The 16,858-nt window shown below is 36.0% G+C and overlaps 1 protein-coding gene across 1 annotated transcript; it reads left to right on the plus strand.

The window, feature by feature from the left end:
• Positions 1–6,313: 6,313 nt before the first annotated feature.
• On the plus strand, positions 6,314–15,427 carry LOC112500717 (putative glucose-6-phosphate 1-epimerase). Its single transcript, XM_025104278.1, has 9 exons — positions 6,314–6,409; positions 7,180–7,254; positions 8,133–8,189; positions 8,274–8,434; positions 8,615–8,755; positions 12,212–12,314; positions 12,398–12,497; positions 13,314–13,565; positions 15,254–15,427. The coding sequence occupies exons 1-8, from the start codon at positions 6,314–6,316 to the stop codon at positions 13,526–13,528; spliced, it is 948 nt and encodes a 315-aa protein (XP_024960046.1). The 3' UTR covers positions 13,529–13,565; positions 15,254–15,427.
• The last annotated feature ends 1,431 nt before the right edge of the window (positions 15,428–16,858 follow it).

Raw genomic sequence — 16,858 nt, forward strand, 5'->3', positions numbered from 1 at the left:
ATATATGTATGTATTTATATACGTACATATATGTACGTATTTATATACGTACATATATGTACGTATTTATATACGTACATATATGTACGTATTTATATATATATATATATATATATATTCAAAAAATTGAGAATTTTACCGGTTTTTCCATAGTGGAAGGTGGTAGGGGTGAACACGGGTTGGGTTGGACGGTTTATGACATTTTTACCACCCAACCCAATTATGGCGGTTTGAAAAATCTCAACCCAACCAAACACATTCAAAAGTATAACCCAACCCAACCCAACCAAACTCATTCAAAAGTATAACCCAACCCAACCCTTGCGGGCTAGGGCGGGTTGGGTTGGGTTGGCAGGTTACTAAAACTCATAAAATTAGCAAATGAAATATGATAAATAATACTAAAAATATACCCAACAAAGTCATCAGTTATTACAATCATCCAAAAATATATCTAAAGACTAAATTCTCAAGTCTTGAAATCAATTTTCAATTTTCAAAAGTTTAATACGAGCAAAAGACTTCTCATTTCCATATGTCAAAGTATGTGTCCTTGGAAAAGTTGACGGTTTTTTGTTCACCCCTATGCTCAATCAAGTACGACCGTTTTTGACCTTTCCGACTCCGATGTTGCATTCTCCTTGAGCTTGTCTACAATTCAAAAAGAGTATTAAACAATTTATTAAGAATATGTAAGTGTAACTATATAAGCATGAAAAAAGAACCATCGTTAAGTTTACCTTCTTCAAGAAAGTCATAAGATGAAACTTCATCTAAAAACTCACTTATTTGAATCCCCTCATTATTCTCTTTCAACCAACTTTGTGTGCATACAAGGGCCTCCACCATTTTTGGACTCAAAGAGCTTCTAAACGAGTCTAAAATACAACCGCTAGTACTAAAGGCGGATTCAGTAGACAAAATGCTATATCTATTAGCATTTTCTTTCCACCAAAGTAATACGTCAAATGATGGAGTCTTTGGATTGATAGATCCATCAACCAAATACCTATCGACGTCGTTCATGTTTTCTGGTACGTCCATTTGTTGTTGTTGCAAAAATGATTCCAATAATCTTTTTCTTTGAGATTCTTTAGAATCATTCTTTGGTGGTGATTCTAGTTTGGTAGCCTATACAAAAAAAATATGAATATAAACTCAACAAACGATAACATATTAACATGCATAATTAAATTTTAAAAAATGAGTAACTAACCTCATCACCATCTTTACCACCTTGTGAATATTGATTATATAATTGATGAAGAATTTGTTCCACCTTAACAACAAGCTTAGCAACAGTTTGAGCATCGTATAAGGACTCAAAACAAAACTTCAAATACTTCAACTTATACCTCAGATCAAGCACAATTGCCAAAAACAACATGGGATTGATGCGATCTGGATCACCCCAATATTTGTCATATTTACTCTTCATCTTAGTAGCCATGGTGTATAACAATGAACCATTGTTACTAGCCAAGTAACTCAATTGAGAATCAATCTCACAAAGCTCATGAAAGAAATTGTTGGAAGTTATGTGCAATGTGCCACTAAACTTCAAAGTAACTTCGTAAAAAGTAGACAAAAATTTGAAAAAATAGAAGCACACTCCCAATCACTAGAACTAGGTGGTCCAATCCTCTTCTTATCATTTTCTTTCTCCTCAAAATAACTCGAAAACTTGTCATCTTCATCCGCGTACCTTTCAAATGCCTTTTCAAGTTTAAGAGCTACATTCAACATCATGAAAGTAGAATTTCATCGTGTAGGAACATCTAAAACCAACCACCCCTTGTAATCAACTTTTTCCTTCTCAACGCAAGATTTAAACTTTTGCAACCTTGAAGGAGATGAACGAATATATCTAAAACAGTTACGAATTGCAGTAATTGAATTATGTATCTCTTTCAATCCCTCGTTTACAATTAGGTTTACTATGTGAGCACCACATCTTAAATGCATGTACTCACCATTAAGAACAGATCCATTCCATGCATTAACCCTTCTTTTAACAAAAGCAACAGTTACGTCATTTGTAGATACATTATCAATCGTAATAGTAAAAACATTCTCAATCCCCCACCCAAGCAAACAAACTTCAATAACCTTACCAATTGTGTCACCCTTATGATTTGAAATCTGGCAAAAATTTATAATTCTTTTCCGTAAATGCCAATTACTATCAATGTAATGTGTAGTGAGACACATATAAGACATTTGTGTGGAAGATGTCCAGCAATCAGTTGTTAAACATATTCTTTGACCGACCTTTGTCAACTCTTTCTTCAATTTAATTCTCTCATCGCAAAACAACTAATAAACATCTCTAGCAACAGTTATTCTACTAGGAACACCAAATTTTGGTTGCAACTCATGAACAAGTTCCCTAAATCCTTCACCCTCTACAACCCTAAAGGGTTGTTCATCCTTAAACACAAACCTAGCCACGGCTTTGCGACATCTCTCTTTATTAAATGACACCTCATTTTCATTGATAGTAGGAAAGCTAAGCAATTTTTGTTTTTTTATCGTTAAAGCTATCCAAATACTTCTTACATTGATTCCTTAAGTGATTCCACAAAGAACTTGTGCCAATTTTCTTACTATGGTAAGCATAGTTTTTTCAACAATAATTACAAAAACATCTAGAGTCCTTTTTTGAAAAGTGATCCCAAACATTTGAAGTTCTACCACCCTTTTTCTTAGACGAGTTTGGTTCATCATTGTCTTCAATTTTTGGAGATTTAGGAGTATTTTCCATTGCTCCTATACATCGTCAATTAAGATAACATTTTCAAAAAGATAAACCAACAAAATAGGCAACAAAATAAACCAATGGAAAAGAACATGGATGATTTCACAGTTAAATTCCAATGAACAGTTAAATTTAATACTGCAATTACAATGAACAATAAAAACTTCTTCCACATAGCATGAACAACACTTAGCCATTTACAACTCAAAAGAACATGGCCGATTTCACAGTTAAATTCCAATGAACAGTTAAATTTAATACTATAGTTAAATTAATACTGCAATTATAATGAACAATGAACAACTTCTTCCACATAGCATGAACAACACTTAGTCATTTACAACTCACAACAATAGTCAATAAATAACAAAAAAACGTGAAAAACAGAAAAAGAAGGTCGAGGGTTTACCTAGGGACGGATGAGTGAAGGACAACGACGGCGATGGAGGACGACGGCCACGGAGGGACGACGACGAAGGAGGGATGAACGACAGTGAAGGAGGGACGACGACAATGGAGAAGAAGTAGGGACGACGGTCGACGGTGATGAGGATTTGGGTACCGTTTCTAAGTAAACAACCAAGCAGAATTGCAGAAGCGAGTAGAAGCGACGAGGGTGAACTAGTGAAGGGATTAGGGTTGTTTTCCAATTCCTGTTGGGCTGTTGGCCCACATAAGAGTTAAGCTAAGGCATTATTGGGCTAAGGAATACTTCCTTAATTTTTATAAATATCAAATATATATATATATATATGTTATACATAATTTTATAAAAAAATATACATTAGCGGCGGGTTGGCGGTTTGGGTTGGGTTAAGTTATGCTAACCCAATTTCAACCCTCCTAATTAGCGGTTTGGCGGTTTAGCGGTTTGACGGGTTGGGTTTAATTGGGTTGTTAGCGGGTTGGGTTGGGCAGGTTTCGCGGGTTGACGGTTTTTTGTTCACCCCTAGAAGGTGGCGGCAAACGGTGGGCGGTGGCGGAAGGTGGTCGGTGGTGGGGATGGAAGGTGGTAATTGGCGGCAAAAGGTGGCGGCGGAACGTGGTGGATGGTGGCGAAAGGTGGTCGATGTTGTGAAACGGTGGTGGATGACGATGGATCGGTGAATGGTGGTCGTCGGTGATCCGTGATCGACCATGATTGTCGGTTTTTCTAGAGGTGGGAGGGAGAGGAGGTTGGTGGGGATGGTGATTGTGGTCCCCCGACCGCCTATTTATATAAACCGTTACATAATAAGACAAAATACATCGTTAAATTGGCGTCAAATCATAGACACTAAAAGACGAAATAGCGGTCAATAAAACACTACACCCTTCAGTTAAACAAGGTATGGTGAAATGGTCTTTAAGCTTAGGAGAAATTTTGTTGGAAAATAAAGCACTACACCCTTCAGTTAGAGCTACAGTCTCATACTCATTCAACTTTTTCCTTTTCGTTCAAAATTTCGTTTAGAAATTTTGCATAACTTTCCAATTGTTCAATGGCTTCCACCAAATATATGTTTATATGCACTGCTTAAAAAAATAAAGAAACTTTTTAAAATCCAATTGCTCCTTTTGATTCCTTAACCTTTGAGGATAAGGAATATAAGGTGTGACTGGAGTAAGAGATGCATTCTTTTGAAATGTAGGTGTTGAAAGGGTTCTTAAAACAGGTTCAACTATAGGCTTAGTCTGGGATGCTTTTTCAAGATCTACTGTTGGATTGCCACCAGAGTGCGATAAATCCACAGTAATCTCTTGGGGTTTCTGTACTGCTGTGGGTTCATTTGGAAATAACGAGGGAAAATCTGATTTTTCTGGAATGGTTGTGGTATCAATAGGCTTACTTAAAGTTTTGGGCCCAGGGATATCACATGGTTGTTCTAAGGGTAAAGTAGCAGAAGCTGATGTTGTGGAATTCCTTTCAGGCTCTACTTTGTTTGGATTTTTTAAATCTTTTTGTGTATTTTCTAATAAATTCTTTCCACTCCTCAAGATTACAATCTTAACATGCTCTTTTCCAATCCTCTGAGGTGTCTCAGTATCACTAGGTAGGGATCCTAGCAGTCTTTTCCTCATTTCCAAAGTCATTTGACCCATCTGTGTTTCAAGATTTTTGATTGATGTTTGAGTTTGGGTCATGAACCCTTTCATCATTGCTTCCAAAGAAGTAGATGATTCAGATTGTTGATTGGGTCTTTGTTGGAAAGAAGACTGTTGATTTTGATATATAAAATTAGTCTGCTGGTTATTTTGAGTGTTGTGATGTGATTGTGAGTGAAAATTGGATTTGCCTTGTGGTTGAAAATTGGACTGTCCTTGCAACTTTGGCATTGGTGGGATAAGTGCTAAAATATGCCATGAAAAATTTGGATGTTGTCTCCATCCAAGATTGTAAGTTTGTGAAAAGGTCCAGTCTTATTGTAACTGACATAATTTACTCGTTCAGGATTTCCAGGACATTGTTTAAAAGAGTGGTCATTACCACAATACACACATTATACAGAAAGAATAGTAGGAATAGAGGTAGAGGCATCAGGCTGCACAGGTGGGCTATGTTGATCATCTCTCTCAATAATTTGATGATAATTTCTTTTATCTATCGAAGTGTATAATCTCTGTACTCAGTTTCAACGATCATCACTGAGTCTATTCAGTGATCGCTGGACATGTATTGTAATTTGTTGGGAGACCAATATCCTTCAAGAAGACAAAACTCACACCACAGATCCTTCAGCGATGTCGAATACAAAAGCTGAAGATTAGAGACCAGCAAGCTTGTGATCTAAAGCGGTTTTCAGTGATAACAAGCTTGTCTACACAAGTGTGAAGTTTGCGCAAGATTCCGCGAACACTGATGAGACCTTCAACGTCATTCTAGTGTACAACGATCAAATGAATATTGTCGAGCAAGATTAGTTTTTGTCTTGTCCTTCTGCACACAAATGACAAACTCATATTTTAAGTGGTAAAAGTGTCTCTTAATACCTCTGATCCTAATCCACCCTCTATCAAATAATTCATATTTTGGGGGATGAAATAGATATATTAGCAAAAACTATTTTCCTTTTATATTTTTGCAAAAAAAAAAAAAAACTATTTATCTTTTATATTTTTGCAAAAAAAAACTATTTATCTTTTATATTTTTGCATTAGTTTGACCGATTCAGACTTCAGACATAAAAACAAACAATCTTTTACTGTATCAGATTTCAGATTTCAAAACCATTTTTTATAAATCAGAAGTAAAATTAGATTTTAAATTTCTGACTGTCTCTTAAAACTAACTCTTAACAAACAAACTAACTCTTAACAAACAAACTAACGTGACCAATATTATGGACCACTCTTACTTTTCTCTTATTTAATCAATATATATATTTAAATTGCGTTATGCAATCAATACTCGTACCAAAAAATACGTTACAGTTACACACCGGCTGGCATCAACTTAGCAGAGAACCCAACGGTTTCTTGAGAAGAGATTCGTACACACATAACATAGTGGAGATCTTGGTGAGAATCAGACGGACTTCGGAGTAGGTTATCGGATTTTGATGAATGACAGATGAGATGTCGACCTCCGATAACAGATCTGTTGAGATCATTGATGGCGTTAATGGCCTCCAAAAGGTTGTCCTCCATCAACACCACGGCAGTTCTGTCGAGGTACCTAAACTAATTTTAACTATTTCCTTCAGATTTCTCTACGTTTACTGTGATTTTTTTTGTCGTACGTCTTGTTTTCTTGGATGTTATGTCAGCGGCATTGTTGATTGAATTCATCTTATCCGTAATGATCATCATTTAGCATACCAAAGTGTACGCTACGTGGTATTAGGTTACAATTCCATGGTTTTGCAATTGAATCTAGCGACGCATGAGCATTTTTTGTCTTGTGGGAGGAATTTTTGTTTGAAATTTTCCAGGTCTTGTGCAACATGTGTAATTTCACTCTATCTGGTTCTGGTAACGTCAATCTTGCGTGATAGTGTGTGAGTTTGTGATTTTATATTTATATATGTATATATTTTTTGTATGCATGCTTGATTGACGTAAGCTTGATCTCGCGGCTTTCATTCCTTTCATAAGTACAGTGTTATGTTCATATTTTGGGCACTTAAGAGATGGCTACGGCACAATAACAAAATTACATGGCCATAGATTGGTTTCGGAGAATAGTGTATCTTGCTGCTGTTAACGGATGGAGTGATTAATTAATGCTGGTGAACAGAATGCAATTTTTCTGACGATGATTAATTCAAAATCTCTAACCTCCTCATAAGAATGCAAATAACATATGTTGTTCTGTAGAAATAAGTTGTAATGTAATTATGCATGTTGCGCTGATAGAAGAGATTAGGTGGATTATTTTTTTCTTGTAGTTGGAGAATGCGGACTAACGTCCTTAGTGCTTTTTATTTGTTTGTCTTTTGCAGGTATATCTGTATGGTGGACATGTGACATCTTGGAAAAATGAGCATGGAGAAGAGTTGCTTTTTATGAGTAGTAAGGTACCACAACACAAGTTCTATAGATTCTATTATGGGGAATGTATGTATACATTAAACTTGCACTAATGACAGATATCATGATTATCACTTGTAAGCTGGCCTTTGATCTTTTTGGCACACAGAACTTATGGAATCTTGTAGTGTATGTTTGTTTTTTTGTTAAGATTGTGTATGGGTGGTTAATCCAATTACCAACATTGCATATGAAAATAGATTTTAAAGGCAACTGATATAGATTGTGTCTTCACTTGTTCTATTTCTGCATGTTTTCCTCCCTTTTTATTTGTGGAGAGTGGAATAAGTATTTCAAAAATCAACACCACATTTCAATCTTTTAATATTTTATATATGGGAGGAAATAAGGAAGGTGAAGTTGCCTTCAAACTTTTTGCAATGTAAACGGGGAGAGGGGAAGATTGACTTGCCTTTTGTTTTGTTATGGCTCCAGCTGTCACATACTAATGCTTTGTGACTGATATACCACGTTCCTGATAAACAGTGAATGGTGGATAATGGTAACAGTTGTCGGGTAAATGATGCATAGGCTACTGCATCGTGAATGGTGAAGGGTACAATTTTTCTGACATGCACTTGTTCCTTCAATTCCTATTTTTTTGCTTCTAAAATGGAGCTATGTACTGTCTATATGAATTATTTCCCAACAATTACTGTTTCTGTAAAGCCCTGAATTTGACCTCTCCGGAGACATATCTCATCTTTTCATATATAATGTACACGAAGGGTCAATTTTGAAGTTATGACTTTTAAAAATTCCTGTGAGTTTTTTGTTGCTTTGTTTCTGACAGTGAGAGTTGACAAGGCCTTTGCATCTTTGCGTGTTGTTTTTCATAGTTCATAAATGAATGTTTATATTGCAGGCAACCTTCAAGCCTCCAAAGCCAATACGAGGAGGTATTCCTATATGCTTCCCTCAAGTACGTGCCTCCTTGTCCATTTGGTTGTTTAATTATTTGTTTTTGGATTTATCCTAGCCAATGAAACTTGCTTTGTCGTGGTAGTTCTCAAATGTAGGCACGCTTGATCTACATGGATTTGCTAGGACCAAATTCTGGAGTGTTGACAATGAACCCCCTCCCMCCCCAGCCAATGCCATAAATAGAGTTTTCGTTGACTTGATCTACAAGTCAACTGAAGAGGATTTGACGACTTGGCCTCACAGGTAGATCTTACACGGCTTCCTTTTCTACTAGACAATCGGATTTGTGTGCTTATTGACTATTTGTAGATGGTTAATCCCAAAGCTCATTATGTTTTGTATTTTGTCTATTCTCTTTTTAGAAGAAAAACTTAATCTATTTACTAGTCGTTCAATTCAGACTAGATTTTGTTCATTTTGTAGCTTTGAGTACAGATTGAGGGTTAGTCTTGGACCTGGAGGAGACTTGATGCTAACATCTCGCATCAGAAATACTAGCATTGACGGAAAGCCATTTTTGTTCACCACTGCATATCACACCTATTTTTCTGTTTCAGATATAAGGTAAAGTGGTTTCATTCCTTTACTCTATGTCATGAACAACAACCAGAACACGTAGTCTTATAGCAAACTAGTTGTGATACTATAAATGATCCAATCATAAATCATTAGAGATGAAACATCAACATGAATAACATCCCTCACACTCTTCTATACAAACTCAGCTCCTTATATGTATTTTATGTAATTGACTTGATGTTCCATTTCCACATTTTTTTTATCATTCGGGGACAGCACTGGAGCAACCGGTAAGGTTACTCTTTGTGACTGGAAATCACATATTTGAGCCACTGAAAAGGCTCTGGCAAATTGCAAGGGGAAGGATGCATCCAAAGGTTTTCATCCCAACCTTTGCAAAACCAGGTCGCCTTTTTTATTATTCTTTAATATTGCTAAAGAGCTTACTTTACATCTATTTGAATAACATAAAAGAGAAAGATTATCAGTAAGCCAAAGATGAGGGAATTATTGAATCAGTTGCTTTTGAAGAGAGAGAACTAGGGGGTAGAACACAGCCAAATTGGAGAGAGGTGATTGATTGACTTGTATTGTGGATAGAAAGAAAGCAAGTTACTACGAGCATCCACGATGCATAAATCTTTTAATGGCTTCTTACTTTTTCCACATCAGATTTCCACTAATTCTATATAGAAAAACTTGTCTTTAAAAATCTTCTCCAATGCAACCAACCTTTTCAATAACTTTTTGTTTTTAATAATTAATAAAGATAAGAGTGAGAGAAGGGTAAAAAAAATTTGAAAAAGGTAAAACTTCAATAGGTTATTGCATACCAAACCAACCCATTCAAAAGGGTTTTCTAAATAGTAAGAAGTCATTGAAAATGCTCCAAGTCCTTTAGCCACTTTTCATGAATGCATTCTTTGCCGAATTACTGCAAGAAGAAATACTTACAAGTCAAAACAGAATATAGTGATCCCCAACCTATGTGTGTACTTCTATGACCGGCCAAGCTAAAGCAATTTCAGTGTTGGCCTGACCTGCAACTGCAAGGGAGTTAAATTGCAATGAACAATCTCTTTGAGTTGGAAGCCAAATTTGTTTTTATTTACTTATTCATCTGGAACTTGTTTGTTATATTTAGTGACATGTTGGTGTAACTATATTTTTGAGATCCTAGGAATGCATATATTTCATTTAACATAGCACAAGGGTATACATATCCTTGTATACTTGAAATGTTTCCTTTTTGGTGCCTCTATAAAAATCCTTCTAAAGTAAAGGTTGTGAAGAAATCTATAAAACTTCTAACAGTCTTGCTATTTAAAATCTTAAATGTAGCTTGGAGGTGTCTCAAATGATAGGTGTGTGCTTGCAAAAAACTGTCTAAATAGATGTAGTTCCCGAGTTTTTTTGGAAAATCTTGTACCAGACCTCACAACTGAAAAATCCTAAGGTGAGCTTTGCATTTTGTGTGTGGCCAGGTAAGGGATGTACATGCACATAGAAGACAATGTTCCAAAAAAAGCTTTAGCAGAGTTAGGCGGGTTAGTAACCTTCTGATGTTTAATTGCCAATTGGGGATTAAGATTTTTTTTTCAATATATAAAATGTAGTTAGTTTTAGAATAACAACTTTCTAGATAATCAATTGTTTTAGGCATATCAAAACAAAAGTTAGAAACTAATAATAGGGTTATCAATTGCCTTTATTAATTCAAACTGTTGAATATAACCTATTTAAAGCAAAATCACAAGTACAAGATGACCGGTGATTCTCCAACAACCGTCGACCATTACGAAATTGAATCCGGACCTATTATCTAACAGTGAAGGGAACACCTTTGAACAATTCTTCGCCTAGACTGAAGACTCGCAATGTGCATGGTGGAGATGGGTTAATTGAAAGCACAATCAGAACTAAAGCCGAAGTGGTAGGTTGAGACGGCCAAATGCCTCTAAGCCCCTATTTCAAAGGAGAACAACCCAATTATGACTAAATGCAAATGTCAAAGCCTTCTAAGATAAAGGTGATGCCAAGTAGAGACTAGAGATCGAACTGAATACACCTAACTGGATGAATTTAAGTATTCACATGATCACATCAACTCCAGAACATCATAAACCAGTACTCCTAATGCTAATGGTGAAATTATAGTAGTGGAGGGAGGCTAACTGAACTAGTACATAAAACACCAAGAAGATTGGGTATACTACTACTCTAATAGCTTGATTGTGAAAGATAGAAATATTTTCTAAGCACTACAGCCATAGACCGTGATTTGAACAACATTTGAGAAGGAAAAGCTATCAACCAACAACTATATCTTGAAATACACACTGTGTACCAAGTCATGCCTTTCGAGAACATCATTTTGAGAAGGATCCTGAACTGCCTTGTGTGGGACCAACCAGGCTAAGCACAAGCCACAAAGAGTTTGAGAGATGGGTATTGATGTGAGCAAGCCAAACTATCTACAGGAGGATGCTTGCATGAGGTCTGTTTACATGGTATGATTGCCTGTTGAGAGCGGTTCATCTGATTTCTTGTGTCATCGTGTGGGTTGTATTGTGGCTGGTAGATTGAGGTCGTGAGAATTTCTTCCTATTAATATACTAGTACTAGTAGTTGGCTTGTTTAATGTTGAGTGATTGAATACTTGTGTAATATAAACTTCTTTTTGGGAATCATTATTTGTAATTATGGCATATAAATTAATATACAAGTTATTTAGGCAACATTGTACTATGCTTTGCCTGGGTGAGTGCCTTTTAGAGTCCAGACGCTAGGCATGGACCTGGTGCCCATAAACTAACACCCTTTCTTCCCATTGATCCACTGACTATAGTCCTCCCGAGATTATGTCTATCTAAAGCCTTCATTCAAGTTACTTATGTTGGAAAGGGCGGAGGAAGAATAAAGTAGCCCATGCCAGAAAGTTGACTGTATTTTAATATATTATAGTTTTATTGATGCGAAAAAAATTGTCTCTCTTCATCTAGTATTATCTTCATGAGACCTGTAATTGGTATTGTCAAGATGTTTTTAGTAATCATCAATAAAAGAACTCAAGAGACGATGTTGTTAATTCTTGTCAATTGTCACATGTGAACTCTACAGAAACTCATATCCAGTTACTTATGGTTCATGTATAATGTGTTGAAAATGCGCACACAGACATGAATACTAGAAAAATGACAGCATTTTACTAGTGTCCCTTGGTTAACTTAAGCCCTTTTAATTTGAGTGTTTGATTGTGGTTATTGCCGAATCTTCCTACTTCTAAAATGGAAGGAACTTCGTTCTTAAAAGGCGACAGAGCTTCATAATCTTGGAGCCATTCATTGTTTTGCAACAACATGTCAACAATCTATTTGTCCTACTATGCTAATTGTTGAAACTATCGGTATTCTCATTCGGTGTTCATGTTGGAATAAGGTTTCTTAGCTATTGGGTGGAATCAATGAATCTATTTTAAAGAAGATCATTGTCTTCCTTCAGTGAAATTCGGGTGGAAGGATTGGAGACGCTGGATTATCTTGACAATTTGCAGAAGAGGGAGCGATTTACAGAACAAGGGGATGCACTAACTTTTGAATCAGAAGTAATTTTTGTGACCTCTTCCCTAAAAGTCACTTTGAATACTTTTCTTTGGTTGAGGCTTATGTACTGTTAAACATTAATCAGGTTGACAAGGTTTATCTCAGCACACCAACAAAGATTGCAATTCTGGATCATGAAAAGAAACGGACGTTTGTCATTCGGAAAGATGGACTTCCTGATGTTGGTGAGATTATGCATTCCTCTGACTTCTCTAATTAGGAAAGAAATCTGTTTATGTCATGATTTAGGATCTCCTGGCATGTTGGTATGACCTATTATAGCTTGTCTAAAAAACGTAAAAACAGGGGCGGATTCAATAATACGGAGGAGGCGCCGTGCCCCCTCCTATTGTCCCTATGCAATGGAAAAAAATTAGGGGCCTTAAAGGTGCACCCACTTTAATTTGATGTGTGCTCCCCTAAGTTAAAGAAGTGGATGTATCCTACTGGTAGTGTCATTGCATGCAAGTTCCCTTTGGCATCTTTTTTCTATTTTTTTGTAACAAAGGAAAAACAACTTGGGTGCTGCAAAAAGCTACCATGCTTGTTTTATTTTTCTAACTATTTTGTTTTGTTTTATATTATCATAATTATTTTGTGCACCTGTGCTGAAAATTTTCTGGATCCACCTCTATAAATTTACTTGAGGAAGTATGACTTGATAATGGTCTTCTTTACTAATGTGCGATTAAGTGAGGGCTATAAAATGATGGTAGTAGAACATAAAATGTCATATTTGAGAAGTATCGTCTTAGGGTATGCATGGCTGCACATATTAGATCATAAGTTCAATCCCTTCCTTTTTCTTTCTTTCATTCTCATTAAATATTTGAGTTTGAAGGCTGCTCAGCATTATGTTATTCTCTTCAATTTAGTTTTAAATTTTTATCCTTTAAACTTTCATCTCGGAATGCATAAATTGATCCTCCTGGTTTACAACCACATCATGTTGGGAAATTTTTGATGCAAAGTTTCGGTAACAAAATTATATATTCTTATAGTGGTCTGGAATCCATGGGATAAGAAGGCAAAGTCTATTCCTGATTTTGGAGATGAAGATTACAAACATATGCTTTGTGTGGTCGCTGCAGCAGTGGAAAAACCCGTTACATTGAAGCATGGAGAGGAGTGGAAAGGAAGGCAAGAACTTTTGGCAGTTCCTTCAAGTTATTGCAGCGGGAAGCTTGACCCTAGGAAAGTCTCCGAGAGCAGTTGAACGAAAAAAAATGGGTTGATGTCAATATCATGTACAGGTATGTTGTATGCTTACATACTATGTTCATATCGTCTCTCTCACATAAACAAGCTGAAAAACCTTTGTCGATTGTTTTAGTCAAGTACATTGATCCATAGCCATCAGTGTTTGTAGATCATATGTAACCAACTCATTTACAACTATTGTGTGAGCAAATCAACTGGCAATGCCCATTAAGAAAATCATGTGATTTGACCATTTATAAGCGGATAAGGTTATTTAGGAGAATAAGCTTCTGACAGATTTCATAAGAGAAATTTTGAGGCATTTTTGTGTTAGGAAGAGGCATTCTTTTATTAGGTAGAGGCATTCTTAAATCTGTCAGAAGGTCATGCATTTTTAAAAAATAAGTTAGAAGGTTATTCTCCTAAATAACCCTAAGCGGATTCTTGGCTGTTAATTGTCTTGGCTTTGAGTAAGTTGGTTGTGAAATGATACATAGCCAGCAATGTCCTTAACTGTCTTTAGTGTATGCATATACATATACATGGTTGGGAGGTCTAGATTCTTCGTACTAATAATTGGTTGGATTAATCTTATGAGGGGAGGCCTAGATTTTCTTGCTAATAACTAAGTGCCTACCATTGGTGTTCTTTATGTCTTCCAGCCTCTCACAAATGATCAGGAGTTCTATGAATGTGGCTACCTATATGAATGTTGCTACACAACTTACTAGAAATTAAATTCTAAGTCAACAGTATCTTGTTCTTTTTTATGTTTCATGATCTAAATTGTGGTATTCACTCCATCCACGCACCTTAATTACTTTGTGGCTACTGTGACAGGCCATATGATTTTTAGATTTCATTCGTGATAATCTGCCCAAGCGATATAAACTAAAACAGTAACCAAGTGTACATATTTTGTACGACTACTTATCCTGGTTTACTTCTTGTACGTGTTGCATTTTCAACCCCTACCACTACACTGCTATATGACTGTAAACATAGCGCTCACACGTGCATACACATCACAGAGCATAGCTTATCCTAACAACCTGTCCATAGAGCGGTTGAACACACCCGGAAAATCCCAGGATGCTATGCAAGATGAGCACCAAGTTACATTTGTGTAGGTTTAATTTCATGTGGGCGTTGACGAGTTTCATAACTGCTGATGATTGAGCCCCCATGTTGTAGCATAGTTGCTTCCGAGATGGTATACTTGCACAAACATGCCATGCCAGGGTTTGAGTCTGGCAGCCTGAGTGTGAGGGGCCGTTTACCAACCACTTAACCTATAAGCGCTTACCGGTAAAATCCAACACTGTCACTTACTTACCAGATAAGATTTAGTCAACAAAACGGCTTCGTATGTAACAATTTACCCGGTAAGCGCTAACTGTGATAAGAGCATGTCGCCCCTCACTTACCGGGTAAGACCCGTGGTCCTTGCCTCGCTCTTACCAGGTAAGATTCTTGGTGCTTACCATATTCGTCCAGTAAGAGCTTGAGACTGAGTAAGCACTTACATGGGTAAGCGTTTGGTAAAACGGCCACTAAGAGTTGCAATTTCTTTGGGGATTGGGCTTCTTGTGGAGAGTAGACTCTTAAGCCAGTCATCTAGTATACCGCTATGTATTTGATTTGCCTCTTTCATGGTGCTGTTGGGAGAACAAACAAAAGGGTTGGTTTAGTACTAGTTGGTTATTATTATCTTCTAATTTGACTTGTTTTTGTAATGCAGGTGTTCGGATGCATTCATTCATATGGTGGGGTAAAAGTAAATCTGTTTGAATCAGTTGTATACAGTTTTGATTGGTTGGTTGGGGCTCTTCTTTTTTGAAAATAATGTTGTGGGTTTGGTGATTGAAATGGCAAATGCCAAACTTAAAAAGGTAGCATATGGTCTCATGATTGATTCTGTTGTGGTTGATTGGGGTCACACAATGCATTTTTTACAACCCAAAAAAAAATATTTTTTTTTAGAGATTGATATTCTTCTCATACAGATTTTACAAGAGGTTACTGTTCAAACTAAGAGCATTTATAAGAACCTATTTTTTGTAATTTTTTGTCACATCATTGTCAACTCATCAAATTAAAAACTCAGAAAAGTCCATGGTAGTTCTTATAGAAACATTTCTCTAGGTCCTGTTTATTTTTTTTTCAACATCAATGATTGTTAATAAATATCAATTATTTAATTTGTAATATATATATATTTTTTGCAAATTACCACTTCACATCAACTTGAAGGTGTCAAAAGGGTGAAGTTCTTGTAAGAACTCTTAACAATGTTGGTTCTTTTAAGAAGTTACATTTTTTACTTATAAGAACCTTGCATTGGAGATGTTCTAAGAGGCTACGTATGAAAGTCAATGGACAAATGTCACGACTAAAGTTATTTGAGGTATATCACCCTTATGTCCCGCAACGACATTAAACATATATGAGGTTAGTCGAACAAGAGCCAAAATACAAGGACATTGGTGGTTTCGTTCACATAAAATTGAAAGAACTTTATGCCTCTATTACTTAAGTTGTGAAATATGTGGAGTATGATTTACAAATAAAAAGACTACCTCTATTATACATTATACTACTCTAAAGAACTATCTAGAAAACATTATCTAGATATTTACAAGGAATGTTCTGGTTACAGAAGCTCTAACAATGTGTGGATCCTTCTAGATCTTGCTCGTCCCTTCTTGGTCCTTGCATGGTACTTTTTAATCCTTCCTCAAGATTCCTCCATTCTCTTGAATTATCCGGAATGTTCCAAAGAACCTTTTAATGGGACGTGACAACATGCCTCCTATAATAATTCAGTATGTAAAATATTATAATAACAATATCCGTCTCCCTATCACCTCCAATTATCTCAAAAATTGAACTCGCATTTTGTAGTCTATAATACCATAATAATCAAATATTTAAAATGTATTTAATTGGTACTGTAAAACCAAAAGCCTTAAAAAAAGATATACACCACCCTCTAGAAAGTTGCTACCATACCAATTTCGTAGTTATCATGAGAGACATAAGTCTCACAAATCCGAATAAGCAAATGGTGGTGCTCGAGCTCAAACTTGAGACCTCACACGTATGGATGACACTCATACGTTTACACACGACAAAACCATAGCTTTACCCTTTTTATACGCATGACACGTTCCATTCCAATTTCTTCCAAGATACCAATTCTTTTAACAAGTTTCATTCATTCAAAAATCATTCTAATGCCCCCTTAATGTTTGAGTGGTTTATATTTGATACATTATTAAAATTTAAAAGTTTTCTAAGAATTTGAAGTAAAGGCTTTCATTTCATAAAGGACAAATTGCACGAA

Source organism: Cynara cardunculus, assembly GCF_001531365.2.
Source record: "Cynara cardunculus var. scolymus isolate 2C chromosome LG 17, CcrdV1, whole genome shotgun sequence".
Classification (NCBI taxonomy): Eukaryota; Viridiplantae; Streptophyta; class Magnoliopsida; order Asterales; family Asteraceae; genus Cynara; species Cynara cardunculus.